General features: G+C 43.3%; 1 protein-coding gene and 1 long non-coding RNA gene across 7 annotated transcripts in view; one reads left to right on the forward strand and one right to left on the reverse strand.

The window, feature by feature from the left end:
• Positions 1-20216, forward strand: part of LOC136014620 (uncharacterized) — a 52478-nt gene that overhangs the window by 26442 nt on the left and 5820 nt on the right. The gene's annotated exons all lie outside the window — the stretch shown is intronic.
• Positions 1-20216, reverse strand: part of TTC7A (tetratricopeptide repeat domain 7A) — a 180711-nt gene that overhangs the window by 17818 nt on the left and 142677 nt on the right. Inside the window, exon 21 of one of the 6 annotated variants that reach the window (XM_065679465.1) lies at positions 19303-19798. The exons of the other annotated variants lie outside the window; for them this stretch is intronic. Coding sequence (XP_065535537.1) covers positions 19760-19798 — 39 coding nt within the window. The 3' untranslated portion in view covers positions 19303-19759. Of the gene's footprint in view, positions 1-19302; positions 19799-20216 lie in introns of those variants that run through there. 6 annotated transcript variants of the gene reach the window in all.

The following is a 20216-nucleotide window of genomic DNA, read 5'->3' on the forward strand; positions in this document are numbered from 1 at the left end:
CATTCAGAGATGTCCTTGCTCCTACTGCAGCACCGCAGGAGCTGTCAGGTTGGCAGGTACACGGCTCTACACGAGCTCTGAACAACGTTAAAGCAGTACAGTGCTGCCTAAAGCCATGTGCGAGGAGGAATAGCTAATTCTCTTTTTATGAAAGGATTGACTCTAGGCAGCCTGCCATCTACTGAAACCATACATGTGATTTCTTAAGGCATCTGCATACCTCCTTTGCAGTCACAGGCTAATCAGCCCACCACTTAATTGAAGAGAATAGGAAAATAGTTGCAACCTCTCCAGAGACAACACATAAGGAGATGACTTCTAATGACTAGGAACCTGACTCAGCTTTGAACCAACCAAAAACTTCTGTACTCTCTTGTTTAGATGGCACCAGAGCTGCCTGCACTACAGAGCAGTTATTCTACTGATTACATTGTTTGGCAGTAGTCTAATGATGGATACTGTATTTGGAGGAGGGAAAAACGAATTTTCTTGAGAACGGCCAGAGGGAAAATATCGGATCATCAGGAAAGAGGATAAAGACAGTCTCTGATGATTTCCAGTAAACAGTGAAAAAGCCCTCAACTGCCTCACTGTAATGAACTGGGTAACTGCTGCAGTCTCACAGAGACATACACGTTGACATAGTTCAGTGCTGCCCACAGACCTAGGCAAAAAAAGAGAAGTTAAATCACAAACATTATGAGTCTTTTTAATCCATATGCAGTGAAGAGGATATTTACAGAGCAGTACAACCCCTAGCCTTGCACCCATTCCCAAGTCTAGCAAAGCCCTTTCACATCAGTGAGGTTCGGCTGCCTTTGTGCTAGGAGGAACAGCCGTGGGTATGGTTAAATCAACCAGTCCGTACATGTGAGATGCCACGGAAGGCAGCAACATGGACAAGACCCACCGTGTAGCAGTATGACATGAATCCTGTGTCTGGGGAGCAGTGGAGACAGTCAGGGAAGTAGATGCGCACGTTCAGCTGTACTTGAATCAGAACCTCACCAAAACACAGGCTCCAGCAGCATTCCCTGACGGGGTGATCTCCTTGTAAAACATTTACACTTCCAGCAGGATGTTTCTAATTAAACTCAATTGGTTTGCACACCTGCTGGGAGTGACTGCTCCGCACCTCGTCTCCCCCTCCTCCTGGAGCACAAAGAAGATGTGACAGCCTATGCTACCACATAGCACTGTGTTCCTTTTGTGCACTGACACTAATGGAGGAAATGGATGGCAACAGCGTGCTTTGTGTTTGCTGCTGTTCTAGGAAGCGCTTCCTTTTCTTCTCTTTTTTGTTCCTTTCCCCAGAGCGTAAGAGTGCTCAGGTTTTACAGCCCCTTTTTCAAGAGTGGGGCACTGACAGGGCTTTCTGTAGTTTCCAGACTGTAGGGCATCACGATCGATGCTGATAATGAACCCCTCAGGACAGATGAAAGTACCTGTACAGATCCTGACTACGATGGATGGGGAAGGATGGGACTGAAGCATGCTATGGTTAGCAGTGCAAGGCAGAACAGCCTGCTGTCCCTTACAAAACACTTCTTAGCCTGTCTTACAAGCACAGCCTGACTTGAATGTTTTAAGAAGGGGTTTTACTGGTACTGTGTTATCTTGTCTGAGGTATTTATGGGTTTGCCGAGAGAGGTCTCAGACAACCAAACCTTCAGAGAAAGCTGCTGAATTGTGTGGATGGCCAGCATGACTGGTTTGTGGTTGCTGTCCTAGCCTCCCTTTCTGCATCTTTAGGGAGCCAGCACTTGTCAATGAGATGTAAGTCATGCCTTAAAAGAATGCTTGAATGTATTTGCCTTGTTGTAGTGCGGCATTGCCCTGCTGTGCAATGAGAAAAATGCATTCCGTGTGCTGTGGCAGCAGGTCAGCATCCCAAATGTTCTCCCCTCCAACGAGCGCACTGGGTCAGAATAATTCTGTTTTGGATTGTACAGGACAGTCTCCCGGGTAACACGCTTCACAGCAAATGCTCGGGGGGAACACGCCCTTGAATGCAAGGCAGTCAATGAGATTTATAATTACTGTGTTTTATAACCCTGCTCATTCAGGCAGGGGAGGATACTGCTGAGGAGATCTCCCACAACAGGAACGATACATTTGCAGCTACATAAATAGCAGTCGTTAATATGATTTGAAACCTGGGCTGCACAAAACGCTCATCTGTCCACTGCGCTGTCCGGTGTAACACAAACAATGCACGGCCTGGGGTTAAACCAAGCAGGGCATAAACCCGGGACTTCAGCTCCCCTCTCCCGGAGAAGGGGATGTGGAATCCACTCTGTATCACCAAAATCTTCTGATTGCATTAAGCAAGGTCCTGGCTGAAGGCCAGATCCCAGCTGTCCTTGTAGTGATAATGACCGCGCTCCCTCGGGGTGCTGAGCATGGGCAGAATCCAGCTGCATTCGCACACACGTAAATTGAGAGAACGCAGTGGTGTTAACGCTTGTGGGATGACAACACGAACCTATGGATGTCTCATCAACAGCCAGCTCCAAGCAGAGTGTGTTTGATTTGCAAAAGAGCCCGGAGGTAAAAAAAAAACCCAACATCTCCTGGTACAGTTTATCTGATGCTTTGTTTTTGAGTGTCCTTGATGCATAACAGCATGCTATCATCTCTAAAGATTAAAAACAATCCCTTCTTATTGCTCTGCTGGGTATTTACAAAGAAATTCATGCACAGATGAAAACAAATGCAGTGCCCAATGGCTCTGCAGAGATTCTTGGCCTCTAGTTTCAGGTAGTCTAGAGACAGTTTTAAACAAACATGGACCTCTTAAATCCTTGGCTACAGCTCCAGTGAGGCCGTGTTGGAAAGACTTCAGTAGCTTTAATGGGGTGAGGCTGGTAGAGGATTTTCATCATCTCCATTCTGTGATTTTTAGGGTACAGATTAACTAAGATCTGGAGTTTACCACGTGCAATACTGGATTTTCACTCTTTTTTTAAACTGGAGCTCCAAGTTAAATAACAACACCTTTGTTCAGGCTTGGTTTAAACAGAAATTCAAAGTACCTAGGTTGGTTTTCATGCTGTTGAGGTCTGGGGTTTTTGATGGACTAAAACACAAGTGGAAAAAGCCACCCTCCACTCATCAGCGCAGGACTGGGGCCCAAAATGACAGAGTTAAATACAGCATAATCTGAGAGAGCCTCAGGCACTGACGAAGGAACAGTTCAGCTCGCTTCACTTAACATGTCTTTCGCTTTTCCCCACTTGGCTTCATTGTTCAGAGGATCTGGCCCAGTACAAGAACGAAATCCCTCCCCCTAGCCCTAGTTCTGCTTCCAGCCTTTGCTGCTGGCTAGCTCTGATGGACAGCTGCAGGAGTTCCTTACGAAGACATCTATGTGACATTGCTGCACTTAGGAAGAGTCTGAAAAGAGGCTTTTTTCTTCACTCCTGCTTAGGCACTGGCTTTTGCTCAGACTGAAAAACACTCTGCAAATGTATACCTAAGGGTCTGGCTTTTAAGGGCTGGGCAAACTCATTCACAACATCACTTGCGAGGGAAAATAACTCCAGAGAGAACTAGCACAAGATGAAAATATTGATTTAGGGGTGCTGGCGGAATGGAGGATAACAGAGATCATGTCGAATACAAAACCATGCTCTGTGGCTGATAAACAGCCCCACAATGCAATGTATCGCAACCCGTAGGAAGGGAAGGAAGCCCCAGCAGGTCACGTTCAGACTGTACCTGCTGCACAGTTTCATCCTAGTTTTAAAAGATCTCTCTTTCATTTTAAAGTTAACTTTATACCTGCTACGCACTGCCCACTTGCTTTACTGCAGTGGAAGGTCGCCTGCTCTTCAGTCTCTATGCTGCCAGGGTTTTGAAACTGCCCTCAAGGTTTTAGACAGCAATAGCCAAAAAAGTCATCCCATGCCTCCCCTCACCCTCTTTAAGGCATTAAACTTATTTTGACTGCTTATCAAATACTTTGTCCTTGTTAACCTTGGCCTTCCCCTATCCTTTATTGTGGGGCCAGGGCTGCTGACCACGACTACTATCAGCCAGTAGTAGCACTAGCAACAGCACTACCATATTGCAGGATATGCTGTCACAGATACCTAAAAGCCATCATAATTCCTTTTAATTTGAAAGGTTTCACCTTTCACCATCAGCTCTGTGGTATCTCAGCAAGGAAAGTCTTTGCTAAAGGCACTTCTCTTCTAATAGGAGATGCAGAGAGGCAGTCCCTCTGTTTCTTCTCAAACTGCGACAACTGACCACTGAGATGGAAAAAGTTTGCAAGTCGTCTAGCTCAAAGTATGCAAAAATAGCAGGGCTGCACTTGCAACAAGGCTGCTTTTCTGCCCCTGTTTGATGCCAGCTTGTGAGGGTGAAATTGAGTAGTGCAAGAGTATCAAGATTTAATCCATTTATAGAACTTCAGTTGCATGAAGTTGATCTGAAAGGATTTGTGCTACATGTATATATCATGACTTGTCATAGCTGCCTGCATTGACACTACATTATGTGAGCATTCTTATTCCAGAGACTAGCTACATTGATAAAATCGGTACAGCTGACCAAGGTAAAAATAGATTTATAAAAACCAGGCTGCCTTTTGGCTCAAGGATCTCACATATAAGCTGTTTTTACTTTGTGATGCTGCTATTTTCGATGCTGCTATTTTGCATTTGCTGGTTTGGGAGAGCTGATACTAAACAATGTGTTACTTCCAAACCATTTCCTTTGATTGTTCTTCATTCACTACTCAAAGTAAGAGATTAGTTAAAAATGGTGCATGCTTCCAGTCTGATCTACTGTTGTCAGCCACCAAATAATAGAGAACTTCTCAGAGAACGCAAAATCTATGAGCTGAGAAAGTCTTCTGCAGAAATGTGACATGAACACTTATCTCAAATACTTGCACAATCATTTATCATCAGTGAAAAGCAGTTCTGAGCTTTCAAGATTGCTTGTTTGACCTATTTGTGGTATTCTAGGAACAACAGCAAGGAATGCTAAAGTGAGGGTTTCTGCTCCTGCAGCCTGGAAACCTCAAGGGCCTGTGGGTTTTATTTACTTTCCTTGCTCTCAAGGCAAGACACTTTTCAGGCAAACAGGATAGCAAACGGTCCATGGACCTGGTGCTGAAGATACTGCAGGCAATTTTGCTCTCAATATGCATGAAATGTATGCAGAATCTCTTACTCTCACTGCAGTCACAGGGAGAACTGTTATCTGCTGTACTGCAGAAGCCTGTCCTGAACTATCCTCACGTATATAATCTCAGTTCGGAAAAGACCTAAATGCTGTGGGGTCTGTATGTTAACAAGTCTGTAAGCTCACCTACAACATCAAGCTTTGAGCCCACAAGGGGATCATACAGGATGTTAGAAACACTTCACTGTGGCATTTGTTTAATTTTTCCTAGCTTCATTTATCTTTATTAGTCACTCCTGTGCTCTGCTGAGCAAGTGACAGCCTCAGAGAGAAAACACCACTGCTTGCCAACCTGGCACAAAGTTCACTACAACCAGAAGTTCACAAACTCTGTAGACTTTTAGATGTGAGGGAATAATACTGCTCTCTTATTAAAAACCATACAGTCCCATAAAAGTGCCAAACCTGCTTGCCATCAGCTGCTTTAGGAAACACTGCCCAGGGGAGTATTTACATAAGGATGAAGCTAAACTTTCTCCTTGTTTAAAAAAAATAATCACAAGCTCAGAGCTGCTTAGGAATTTATTTTAAATGCAATTAGTAGTTCATCCTTCACTAGCAATTAGGTTGGCGGGGCTGGTATGTTACGTGCAAATGTGCTGAATGACTGATGTAAGGAAGGAGAAGCAGTGCGGTACCCCTGTATGTTAGGAAGTGTTTTGATCGCATAGAGCTTAACGACGGTGACAATAGGGTTGAGTGTTTATGGGTAAGAATCAGGGGGAAGGCCAACAAGTCAGGTATCATGGTGTTAGTCTGTTACAGACCACCCAACCAGGGTGAAAAGGAAGATGAAATATTCTATAAGCAGCTGAGAGCAGTCTGACAGTCATATAATCATAGAATATCATGCTGAAAGGGACCTCAAGGATCATTTGGTCCAACTTTTCTTGGCAAACCATGACCTAGAACAGATGCCCCAGCAGCCTGTACAGCAGAATCTTAAGTCCAGTGTTGGGGAGTCCATCTAGATTATTCCAATGGCTGATTGTTCTCACTGTGAAAAATCTTCCTCTAGTGCCCAACTAGAATCTCCTCAGGAGTAACTTGCACTCATTACCCCTTGTCTTCTCCATTGCTAGCCTGTGTTCTTGTGGGTGATTTCATCACCTTACAGACATGGGCTTAGAGCAAAAGCATGGATGGTGGATTCCCTGTGGGTCTCTGGGTTGTGTTTGCATGGTAAGGTTTTGGTAGTAGATTGCCTCAGAGGCAGCCAACGTCAACCTACCGCATTCTCCATTTTGAGTATCCAGCATCTTTCCCTACTCACTTCAGGATCACTAACTGCTTACAAACAAGGCCTCACTCTTTCAACAAATTAGACTCCTCCTGCCCCAGCCTGGTTAGTTCTGCAAGGAAAGTCCTCTCTAGAATAGGGCTCTTTGTTTTCTCACTCCACCCTACCCTGGGGCACAGCTCACTTACCAAACAGTGCTGGGACATGTCCCATTTCCAAAGCACCAGACCCCAACCAGAAGAGATGGCTCAGTGTGCACAGGGGATGCTCCTTCCATCTAGGACTTCATAACCAAACTTGAGCCTGCTAAAACCAGCCGACACGATGCTTCTTGTAAATCTGAGGTACACAAATGTGTGTGTACACACAGACACACACATTTACCTCCCTGCTGCAGGCCACAGAGAATGCCAGAACCATTCCAGCAGCTTGGCTGTTTACAAACACTGAAAGCGTAAAATCACAGGTCACATCATGGTGCCTCCCACCAAGATGTCTTACTTCAACAGCTTCCCAGTGACTACTGATGTCCCAACAGGCCTAACTTACTCATATTTCTCTGCTTTAGCTCGTGTTGTCTTGGACAATACCATTCCCTACTGTCTACAGTGTGGAAAAAAGCCTTAACACTGTGGCTTTCTGCACAACGGGCACTGTGGGTTACTGAAAAACTCAGGGTTGATACCAAAATGTCAGCATAACTCAGAGATGGCAGCTCTGTATTTTATTTAAGCACTGACCAAGCAATCTTATACTTACTCTTGGGTGTAAAACACTTACTTGCTGTAAGTGACCATTATGTGTGATTTGCCTCTAGCCCTTAGTGACTCAGGTCTTTCTTGCCATGTCAGCCTCACGAGTCTCCCTGGAGCATTAAAAGGAACTTCCTTTGCTGAACAGTGACATCCTGTACCTGGGATGGAATGACCCCATGCAGCTGTACAGACTGGATGCCAAATGGGGAGAAGCAGCTCAGCAGGGATCCGGTGCAGCACTGAAGATAAGCCTTTCATACTTGCACTGCATTAGGTAATGCATCTTAGCAGACTGAAAGTAATTATTTCCTGCTATTTGGCATAGATCTGGAGTGCTGTCACCAGTTTTGAGTTCTCCAGTGCCAGAAAGATGATGACAAACTAGAGAAAGGCATCTGGAGGGCCACTGACATGGTTGGGGAGACCATGATATGAAGAGTCTGAGATGAACATTTATTCAGCCTTTCCCTCTCTAGGCTGAGAAGGTATCCAACTGCCATCTTCAGCTACCTAACAGGTAACTGGAAAAGATGGTACCAAACTTTTCTCAGAGGTGCTTGGCTGCAACAGATTTAAGGCACAGCAAGGGAAATTCTGGTTGTTAGCTATGAAGAAAAAAGTCTTCACAAGGAGGGGTGCAGCATCAGAACTCAGGCACAGAGAGATAGCAGCATATTCATCCTTGGAAATGAATGTCCTGCTATGTCAAAGCTCAGCTGGACATAGTCCTGAGCAATCTGCTCTATATTTGACCTCTGTGAGCAGGAGGTGGGACCAGACGACCTCCAGAGGAAAGGTCGTTCCTCACCTACATTCTTCTGTGATTCTAATGCGCCTCATGACATGTGCGCTAAGATATTAAGCTCACTTAATATATCATCACTGGTGTCAGGTGTCATCAACACTCTCATCAGCGGGAACACTGCCGAGCTGACTCAAATACTGTACATCTTGTCTAAATGCAATTAAAAAGGCACATGGCAGTATCTGTGTATCTCAATTAGCCTGGTACCATGCATGCTGACATTCAAAATTAGCTGACTTGGAGGCCTGTTCCCCACTCAGTTCAGGGATTATATTGAGCTTGCCTGGTCTGTTGTAAAACTTACTCAGGCTCACAAAGTAACACCCTCCTTCAGAGTCACATTAGCTGCAATTTGTATTTTAGAGGAATCCAAGCAAAGCTCACACAGTACCAGTCTAATGAATCAAACCCTAAAAGATTAACGTTCCTGAGTAAAGCAGCAAACCTCACACAGAGCTCCACAGACCTGCCTCCCCTTTTATTGCTCTGCTTTTAGGATGTAAGAGGAGCAGCGGGCAATGACGTCTCTTCCACACTGGCATCTATCATCGTAATGTTAAGTGCTAGCTCCTATCACCCCCGTAATCCTGTTTGGGAAGCTCCGCTACAGCATTTACGTTCTTATCTTTGTTTAGACAATGCTGGCAAATAAAAGCATAAGCAAATAATCTCCACTGTACAGCTTGGCACTGCTGAGATGCTGCCATTTGTGTTCCAGTTGTTTTTTATTTGCAGTCTCTTATGCCAGTGACAATCTTGGAAAGCAGATGCAGCCCGGTAAGTGACGCAACTGTAAAACTGATGCTTTAATGAGCCTACTCTTTGTATTAAAATGAATGCTGAACAGGTGAACACAGGCAATAAGAGAATGGGGCTAAATATGAAAACATCAGTGCAGTAATTTCTCTGGAACAAGTCAGTGTAATTTCATCTCATCTCATTTCCTGCCTTAGGCCATGTACTAGGAGATACTCAGCTGCCTCATGTGATTAATTTAAAGAGGTATGAGATCTATACAAACATAAGCACCCACTTTAATTGCACAGCCTCTCTATACCCCAGGGGAAGAACAGAGGTAGGCTCTCCACAGAGAGAGAAGAGCAGGAGCCAAAGAGACGGAGCTCTGCACCAACCTTGGAGAAGTCCCTTTCTCTGGACAGCACATGAAGAGAGTGACCAACTCATCTTCCTAAGCTAAAGGCTGAGAACTAGGCAATGTGAATCTTCACCTATGACTTACAAGTACTTAAAATGGAATTGCCTCCTCAGACTCTCAAAAGCAAACAGGAAGTATAAAAGCCCATTGCTTTGTTCACCTCTTACAAAGCCGATGGATATTAAGTAAGGCATGACAGAAAAATTGCTATCCACCCGACTTCCAAAAATACTAGTAACCAGGACCGATTTAGGCAAACAATTATATCCGACAAAGCCAGTGAACTGCATGACTCCAGAGAGCAACTGCAAGACAGAGATGCTCGAGCCTGTTTCTGATTAAGCAACTCCCAGTTGGTATGCTGTGCCCAACGACTGCCTCCAGTCTGTGCCCTTCATGATGGAAGGAAGGCTCAGCTCACTACACTGGTCATAAATCTCCTCACTGAAAGGTGATTAGCTTGAAAATCCCCTGTTGTTCTGTCAGGGAGCCATACAGAAGAGGTGCAAATCCATTAAATTACAACTTGCAGATATGCATCCAAGGAGAATACATGGCATTTGGTGATATATGGAAACTACTGCATTACACCGTCAGACAGCTTATACGAGTATCTGCCCCAAATTAACATTCTTGCCATCTGATTCTTATTAGACTCATTCAACTGTTCCGTTAATCTTATATTTTTCCTCCCAAGGGATTAACAGTGATTTTTTTCTCTTGTGCACACACAGGATGCTCATACTGTTTCCTACAGGGCGGATTCATTCAATAAGGAACTATGCTATTAAACCTGACTTGACGTTATTGTCAATAGAGCTGAGCTGCCACAATGCTGCTTATTTTTAAGAGAACTTCAATGCGACTCTCCTGTGAGTCCAGCTACATCCATCATTTCACTCCATGATACACACAAGTCACTTGACAGCTCATTAAATATATATATAGAAAGCTGGAGGTCAGGGCTGTGTTCCAGGGAAGCCTTAACAACATTCAAACTCCACCTCTAATCTAAAGAATAATAAAGCTAAAAATAATTACAGAATGCTTCTGGGAATAGAAGTTCTTTAACAGAAAAAGCAAACAGGAAGGCAGGACAGCAGGTGGGCCTGTAAGACATTATTAGGGGGATGCTCTGGTTTCAGGTCACAAGTATGGTCACAGTATGAATTCAGTTACTGGTAGTCTGGGGAAGGCAGACTGCATGCCTGCATGGGCTGTCACTCTTTTGGGTCTGCTTCAGTCCTGCTTACAGAGACCTTTGGGACTGCCCCCTCCATCCCTGGTAAACAGATCAAGCTCCAGTATCATAGGGGTCAGATTGCTTCTCCCACATCTCATCCTAGAAGGCTGCTCCAGAACCTCTCTGCACCAAAGGCCAGGAACCCTCTTCAATCTCCAGCACCAATTTACAGCAGATAAACCTGCATCCTTTAGCTGATGCAGCTTTTTTCTCCCCATAGCATTCACTATTAGTTTCCAGACATACCTGCAGAAACCAAGTGTATCACTTCCCAGTCTTTGTTTTGCTGCCCTGGCAAGTCAGGATCTTTCCTGCCCACCCCTGACCCAAACATGGGCAGTTTGGGTTTATTTCCTCTCCTCTGCTTCCACCTGGGAATTCTCTTTTGAGCAGTTTCGGCAGCATTAGCAGTATTAAACAGCAGCTCATTGATAAGAGTGGAGCTTTATAGAAGCATGAGAAAGGACAAGAGGAAAGGGGCAAGAGGAGTGTTTCCAACATGTAAAACATGCACAAGTTTAGATGTCACAAAGAACAAACAGGAAACCTATATTAAGTTCTTGCCTCAGGAGTCGAATTTTCCGAAGGGCTGAGGAGCTCCTCCCAATTTCTTGGTCCTGGATTGATTGTTCTGTTGTTTTCAGACACTCCTTCAACGCCACTGGAACAAGCTTCTGACCTAAGTGCACTTTCAGATTCTTTGCAGTGAATTTTACCTTTCTTGGATAAAATAGCAAATAAATAGCATCAAAAGAGCCTTGTGGGGCAAATCAAGCTTAGGTTCATCTCCTGCAAAAATCTACAAGGCAGAGAGGGATGGAAAAGGAAGAAACAACCTGCTGAACGGCTAATGGTAGAGAAAAGAAGTGATTTTAACTGTCTCTGAGTCGTCAATGCTTTACCTTGGTATTTTAAAGTAAGCAGCAGTCTCTTCTATGTCCCTTCCACGTCTTTCCCCTCCCCTTCTTGCTTAGACTCTATATACCTATAGATCACCATTTGCCTGCACTGGGGAAATGCAGTGCACTGAATAGAAAAAAACCTGAGAAAAATTGTTAGCAGTCCATAGGGATTTCCCCACATCAAGGTAAAACTTATGGGGTGGGCTGAACCGTTGAAACATTCTGTAGTACCAGAGTAGTCCAAAAATATCCTGCTGGAGACTAGGGCTTAGCAAATTCATCCTTCCAGTGTTTTCTTGTACACTCCATATTAGGTAGACCTAAGAGAGCCCCAGAGTCTGTTGCTCTCCCGGCTGCATCACGGAAGACGTCACTGCTCTTCCTTTGGGTTGCTAGAATCTCCTGTTGACTGTCACTATTACTTAATTAAGAAAGAAGGGGGGGAAAAAAAAGGCACTTTGTTCAAGGTTGCTCCATTTTTGGAAAGGCTTGCAATGACTGTCTACTCCAATGCTTTTCCTACCTTTAGCTCTGTCATGTCTCTCTTAAAAATCCAACCCCCTTCTCACCAGGGGAAGCTGCAGAACTGTACTGGTACAAAGACGTTCTGCACACACTGAATTTGCAGAGCAGAAGGATACATTCACTGTCAGAGAAAGGAAGCTCCCTCCCTCCCTTCCTCCCTCCCCCCTTGCAAAAAGCTATTTTTTGCAGGCGTTGTCATATCTTATTCCCAGGAAGAGAAGAGGGCTGTGCTAGAAAGCCATCGGATTCACATTTGCTTCTGTTTTACTCTGTCCTTCACAGCGTTGCTCTAACAATTCATCACTATGATGGAGGGCAAGGCAAAACACACAGGCAAGGCGGACTCCTCTAATGAAAACAAATCTTTGCTAGAGAGGAAATAGTTCATAGATTTGCCTCCTAATCCCACTCCCACTGCAATAATGTTTTCATCACTACTTACATTTAGGGACATAAGGGTACTCAGCGCTATAAAGCACATCATTTGTGCTGAACAGTAGCAGTACTTTGCCCAAAATAATTTGTGGTCCAAAAGCCCAAATGAATAAAGCACCACAGGAATCAAGACATATAATTACAATAAATAAGATCTTGTGCTTACAGAGCGCCTGTCATCTCAAAGTACGTGCAGATATTAATTAAGCTCCACAAACCCCAGATGAAGTAGATTAGTAGCTTCATCCCTGTTTCACAGAGGTTCAGTGTAAAGTGTGACACATAATCACAGCTGAAAGTGCAGCGGAGCTGGCAGTGCTGGGGATGGAGGGAGCCAGGGCTCCACCTCCTCTCCAGCCCTCTTCAGTGAATTGCCTTCAATGGAAAATGACTTGAGTTGCGGTTCTGCGCTCTCTGGAAGAGGAAGGACCCACCCTGTTGCACAACAGCAGCAAAGCCCTCGCCTGAAGTGTTTTGATACATGCCATGAAACGGCGCTGGGTTTGGGAAGGGAAAGCAGGAACTCGCTTGCTCCGTCCCGCATCTTGCCTTTGGGTGCTCAATCTCGCTCCTTCTAAAATGCCAAGAGATCACCTCTGTGTCAGCATCCCTTATATAAACAGTCCCAGTAACATGGCTCGTGGCTTCACAGGTTTGGAGGACACGGCATACATTAAGTCTTACGTACTGTAATCTGCAATGTTGGCTTTCACCTTTCTATTTCTGTGCATCTCACTATGTGATAACTCAGAAGCCACACAGACCTAGGATCACACAGACGCGATGTAATTAAAAGCCATAGTGAGTCTAAACCTTACAAATAACTCTCGCTTGAAACAGGTTTCACATACAGAAATTCTGGATAATAAACAGAAATAATACAATCTGTTACCGTCCAAAAATATTTAATATAATGAATGTACTGTATACACTTAAGAAAAACCTAAAAAATGGTGTTACTATTAAAGCTTCCATTGTTTTGTATGCTAAAGAACAGTTACAAATTCATTTTGCTATCATTATCTACTGAGATTCAAGTTCTTATGACAGCAATTTGTCAAAGATTCCCTTTAAATGATAGCTGTGATTATGTAAAACATTTTCAGTATCACAACAGGAACTGTCCACTTCATCAAAATTACCCAATGCCTAATACTGCCTATCACCTTTGCCAAAAGCAGAGCAAAGGGAGCATCAAATGCAGCTAAGAAGAAGTATCTCCAAAACATGTTGCTCATTGTGACTCTAGATACAACTATCCACCTAATTACACTCAGGACAAACGCACAGTTGTCCTAGACTACTTGGGGATGCATTTTAATTGTGATGTTTAATTCCCTGTATCCAAATACAAAAAAAAAACCTGAGCAAGAAATGTCACTAGAAAATGGAAACAGAGCACGCTGTACTTACCTACAAAATAGCTAACAAACTGGATAAACCATGGACATAAAGCAGCTCCTCAGATGATAAATAACTCTTAATGTTAAAACTATGCTCTTTTGTTCCCACATTTAAGCACAGAATGCATTCTAACTTCAGCTTTCAATGTAAAAATGCTTTTAATTAGGGTCCTAGCCACCTTACAAGACATAGAGACAATGGAGTTATAATAATTTACCCATGCTGAGAATCTGTCCCATGATTTATATGATTACTTCATGGCAGCGTGAAACAAATCCCCAAGGAAGTAATGCATGCCATCCTTGAAAATATTAAGCAATCAAGCTATGTTTTTATTATGTGAATGGATGCCTTTGAAAACAAGGATGCATGCACCATACTGTGAGGTAAAATGAGATAAATGAACAGAAATAATTCATTTCCATGTTCTACTCAGGGGAAACTGTAGTCTTCGAATTATCCTGATGCTACCAAATGAGAGTCTGGAGACAATGGGTTGACTCTTCTTCTAAAATGAACATGCAATTGCATCCTAAGTACACAATGAAGGCCAAATTAAACAGTTCAGGACTCTTTGTAAAGGCTCTTTCTTTGTATTCAGCCCCTGCATCCAACTAAACAATTAAGAGCAGTAGATTTAAACAAATCATCATATAGTTTTTAAACACTCAAATCTAATCAAAAGGACAAAAGGAACATCATAAAAACCCCTTCTGTCAAGCAAGCTCTTCAGCTTCTAGCATTACCAGCAGAGAGAAATTTGTGTTCTTCAGCTGAAAGGATGTCTCTAGCAAGCAGAATGAAGAATATATCAAAGACTAGAGCTGCAGGCTTCTTGTCTGCGTTGTATTCAGACTGGGACACTGACATCTCTGCAAGGACCCAAGACAACACCGTTACATTGCTCCTTGATATTATAAATCACAATGCATTCAATCAGGGGTGCTGACCATTCAGAAAATAATAGAGACCCTGCAGGCATGAGAAGATGGAAACGGCTGTGATAATGAGATCAGGTTAATACAAAAGGTTTCAAATAGAATGTATACAAAAGATTTCAAATAGAATGTTGTATTTGTATGAAAATGCATATAGGTAATAATTATATGAGTAGAAGACCATGGGACAGTGAGAGGTTTTTTAATATTGAGACTCCAACACTACCTTTGAAGCTAAGCTAGTCTGTTCTGGGAGCATTATTTGCTCTAGTCTTCTTATCTTAATAAGAACTGTTAGAAGTTCAGAGAGAGGCAACAGCAATAATGAAAGGAATGGGACTGGTCTGGTGATAGGTATCTATAAAATCAGTAATGGAAGGGGGATGATTAAGAATCAGTGATGTGTTATGTCTTCCAGAATTTGACCTAGGTGCATCAGTTTGGCTAAGGAAAAGCTGCATCCAGAACATATAGTTTGGCAGCTCTTTGTACAACAGAAAGTAGACCTGTGGGTCTCCTTGCCGAAGGGTACTGTCAATGCTGAAAGACAACAGGCTCAAGACAAGTTCATGAAGGAGAAATCCACTGTGAATTATTAAGCAAGTAGAACCTGCATCTACTTCAGGATGTCCCTGACTGAAGTCATAACCTCAGAAGTACCACATTTGCCTGCCCTCACTTTGTGGGTATGACTGGATGGAATGCAGCTTTGCAGAGAAGGCCCTGATGGACAACAAGCTGGCCACGAGCCAGCAATGTGCCCTTGCTGCAAAGGCAGCTAATGGCATCCTGGACTGCACGAGGAAGAGTGCTGCCACAAGTCTGAGCGAGGCACTCCTTCCTCTTTACTCTGTACTAGTGAGGCCACGCCTGGAGTGCTGTGTCTGGTTCTGGGCTCCTCAGTAGGAGGAGGGCATGGACTTACTGGAAAGAGTCCAGCAAAGGGCCACTGGGATCATTAAGGGGCTGGAGCATCTGTCATACAAGGAGAAGCGGAGATAACTGGGACTGTTAATGTAGAATAGAAGTCTCAGGTGGGATCTTACCAATATGGTTAAACATCTGAGGGTAAGGTGTAAAGAAGATGGAACCAGACTGCCTTGTGACTGGATGTGCAGAAACCAAAGAGAAAAAATTCCATTTAAACATGAGGTTCAGCTTTGTTTGTTGTAAGGATGATCAAACACTGGAGGAAGTTGCCCAGAGAGGCTGGGGAGTCTCCATCCTTGGAGATACTCAGCCTTCAGCTGGACACAGTCCTGGTACCCTGCTTTAGCTGAACCTGCTTGAGCAGTGGGCTGGATTACATGATCTCCCCAAGACCCTTTACAACCTCCACCATTCCATGACTCAAACTGCATTCACCATAGGAACTTCTTCAAAAAATAACCAGGCCCTCTTGGGGAAAGGCCAAAATCTACAAATGTCAGAAAACAAGGGTCACAAAACAGCCTACAGTCAATTTGTTGGCTCAGCTGACGTGACTTCAACCCAGATGTGTGGGAAGCTAGTTTCTCCTACTTTGGTTAGAGGTAGGACTGCACAGTATATGACTGTAAAGCCCTTCTGCACGGCTGCCAATCATGTTTTGTGCTACAGATGACTGTCTCTCTAAGAAAAAGCAGAACTCTCATGATCAGCACAACTGATGTTACCTGTATATTCTATTTAACTTGATTACAGAACAAATCAAACTCATTTACACTAGATTATATTTGCCACACATTTCTGTGCTCACAACAGAACACAGAATTACTTTATAAACATTGCTTTCCAATTTAACCTCCGGAAAAACCCACCAAACAAAGCCCAATATACATTTCATTTTGCTTTGCTATCGAGCATAGGGATGAGGCAGTGCAGGCAGCTTCATGGCACTTTGATAACAACCTTATCATCTTTGCCCCAGCCTTTGAAAGAAGTGAGGAACCATCACCATCTTCTACTGCAATCAGTAAGACTTAAGAATGATTCAAGCAATTTTAATTTGGTTTGATGGTATTTTTTGTTGTTTTCATTAAATCTGGCACAGTGAAGGAGATCAGACTGCCCATTTTTCCCCCCTTTAAATACATGATTTTCTTTCTTCTTCCCTGTACTAAAACGTTGAGAATTGTTCTAACTCGACAAAGTCCTATGTGAGATGCATGCCGGGCAGGAGTCTTCTGAATATCTCAGCATGTTTCTAGTTTTTCTTGCAATATTATGTATGGAGCTTTAGGACTCAAATCCAACATGCTGGCTTTGATTTTCTCCTCCTCTGAATCAAAGGGAGAATGATACTGAATGCACTGTGGCTGGGAACTAGCAAATCTCAATTTCTCTAGCGACATACAGGTAGGTGGATTTGTTTCTTGCTTTACAAGGAGGTGTCATCTGCTCTGGCTTATGTTATATTTTCTGACTTGGTTGGGCACATGTCAGTTTTGTTACCACCATCCCAAAGCTGTGTATATCGTGATGTTATATAACCAAATTTGGAACCTGCTGGAAGAAGTAAGCTGTAGTGATTTTGTTTAGAAATGTGCTGTCAGAGATCAGCATCTGGCATGGCTGACTAGTCACAGCGTAAGACGAGGGGATACAGGCTACGCTCTTGTTCCTGGACCAGTGAATATACCCACTTAGTGGAATCTCCATCAGCCCCTTTGGGAGGGAGAAGGGCTCTATAATCCTTGTGAGCAGGCTCCAGAAAGGGAAAGAAGAAAAGAACAGGGCTGTTCTAATAAAGGCAGCTAAGACGGAAACAGGTTAGACAGAATGAGGAGAAATGTGGAAAATACACCTCTAGTAAGTTGTATTTCTTAAAAAGAGCTGTGGTCTTACAGCATGCACAGTTTCTAAGGGCCAAGACAAGCTAATTGTTTCTGACAGCAGAGTTGTTCAACCAAAGGAGTAGCTCCACACCTCATCAGGAGCCCTGTGGTACATAAGAGTGTTCCCAAGAGCCCACTAAACTGATTCTATTTTCCAAATGAAAACAGAACTCCTCAACAAATGTGCTTCCTTAGATTAGGTATTAGCCCGTAGTATTTACTTTGTAAAGGCCATTGGTGGATTCTTAATACAGGCTTAAGGATCCTGTGGCATCGCTTAAAAAGTGTAAGTGCTATCAAGAAGCAGCACAACTATGTGGTATTTTCAGTGTGCTTGTGGTTTCCTAACCACAGTATCGGACACCAAGTGCCAACAGCCCTTACAATGAAGCAGTGTGCGGTACCCGCCTCATCAGACGCATTCAGTACTGCAGTCCTGCTGTATAGTGCAGCTCTTCCATGCAGCAGCATCCTTTATATGGAAAGCACACTGATTTGACAGCTATTGTAAACACCCTACAGTCACAGTAAAACATAGCATTTTCAGCTACAGAGAGAAAGAGCTTGTGTTTATTATGGTGGTGACTCTACCCTGTGTAAAAGTGAAGCTATTGACACTCGATGGACTCATTCATTGCTAAATTCGTGTCCTTCATTTAAAGCCAGCAGTGCTCTTCAGGTTGGAATTCTCCAAATATAGCTTTGACAACCCAGTTCTGAGAGCCCAGGGGAAGAGACATGACTACTTTGCTAATTGATGCTGATACACCAGAGAGAATCGGCCCTGTCTGCAGCAGAGTTTTCCCTTAAAGTGGACTAGGTCGGCTGGACGGCAGCTGCACTAAATCAAACAGCAATTCTCATAACCAGACTCTCTTTCCCTAAATTATTACACATCCACAACAGTATCGCTACAGTGGGAAAACTACGTACTCAAATGTTTGGGGAGACCAGCACTGAAACAGCATGTGTGAACTGAATTTCAGCTGCCTGTGTGTCTTCCATAGTTTCAAGCCACTTGGAACTAGCTGATAATCCTGTCTGGCCTCTTGCATAATACAAGACATTGATGTCCCTCTGGAAAGAAACTGAACATACAGTGCTCAAAGAACTTGTATTTTTAATAACAGTACAGCTAGTACTTGCCTATTACATACATTTCAGAAAGGTATCAATTCTTCTGATGGCCTTGAGGAGATGCAGAATTTAACACTTGTTATATTATAACTTCAGTTGCATAAACCCAGCCTTAAGGTCTTCACGGGGACACTGTCTCATTCAGTACACAGGACAAAATCATTTAGCCACTCAATATTTTATTTTTGCCCTTTTTGTTTGATGCATAGCCCTAAAAGCCTTGTTTACTGCACAGTATTCCAAGCTCTGTTCTGAAGGCAGAATGATTAATTTCTTTAGAGGCTTTTCTATAGTGCTCATCAGATGCTTTTAACTTGTTATGTGCAATTTCCTAGCTTTTGGAAAAATATACAAAGGAGTGCCATTATGTGGCATCCTAGAAGTACTGCCACGATTCGTATCAGCAGGGATAGACCAAACCTTTGCTATCTTAGCTAACAGGTGTAAAACACAGGCTGCTAGCATGCTCAAGCTACAGGAGATGAGGCACATGCTTAAGCAAGTGATTTTCACTGGTATTTACTGGCACTAGGATGGGAAGAGTCAGAATATTAAGGAGACTGAAGGCTATGGAGTGACTAACTTGCAGGTTCATGCTCCTTTGAATGTCTCATAAAATCGACCTCTTTAACTCATCCCTTCCAACATGCCCGCCCCTCAGCTCATGTGTCTTGGCCTGTTTCCTTACTCCAGTCCCATTCTTCTTATCTACCCAGTCTTACATAGTATTACCTATCTTAATTTCTTCCTATCCTTATTTCTCTTGCTTTGTTACCAAGTTTATCTTTCCTCTTCCCGACTTGCTCACAGACTGAGTCTCTGCCCTCAGCCTCTGTCTTTAACCTCTCCTCAATTTTACTTCTACTCCTTGACTAAGAGATGTAGCTTACTGGGGTTTGAGGGGAACGAGCATTCACAGACTCCTTAGAGATTTCAGAAATACCTATCTACTAAGCACATACAAAATGTGGGTTTTTAAAGGTTATAACTTGGGTAACCTAGGAAGGATTTTCTTAGGGATGGTAAAAAGTGCATTAATAGATGACAAAGATTACCTATTCCTGACGAAACCCAGAGGCACTAAAGCACAGTAAATAAGATGTCACTGAAGCCTTGAAGGTCTCTTCTTTAGCTTCATTTTCAGAAACAGTCAAGCCGTGTTGGGTGACATTTTCCAAAGTAAACTGGGCCAGAGCAGATGTGCGTCTCAGAAATTTTTATTCCAAATGACTACAGTTTCAGAAAACTGAAATGAGAAGACACAGTATGTGGTTCTGCCCATAAAATGAGACAGAAATGAAAGCTATTAATATCATGTTGGCATCTAACTTGATGGCTGCTCTGATACCAGCAACTTGTCTGAAATCATGACACTACCTGAACAAAGAATGCATTCTATCTCGCCAAGTTTCTACTGCCTGATTTTCTAAAGGTTAGATTACAGCAACAAAGTAATATTATTGCCCCATATAAGCCTGATATATGCATAACTATTTCGTAACCTTTCCCTGACATATTGTCGTGGTTTAAGCCCAGCCGTAACTCAGAACCACCCAGTCTCTCTTTCACTCCCCCTCTTCCCCCCCAGCTCCCAGAGGGATGGGGAAGAGAATCGAAAGAATTTAACTCCCATGGGTTGAGATAAGAACAGCCCAGTAACTAAG

Source organism: Lathamus discolor, chromosome 5, assembly GCF_037157495.1.
Source record: "Lathamus discolor isolate bLatDis1 chromosome 5, bLatDis1.hap1, whole genome shotgun sequence".
NCBI lineage: Eukaryota > Metazoa > Chordata > Aves > Psittaciformes > Psittacidae > Lathamus > Lathamus discolor.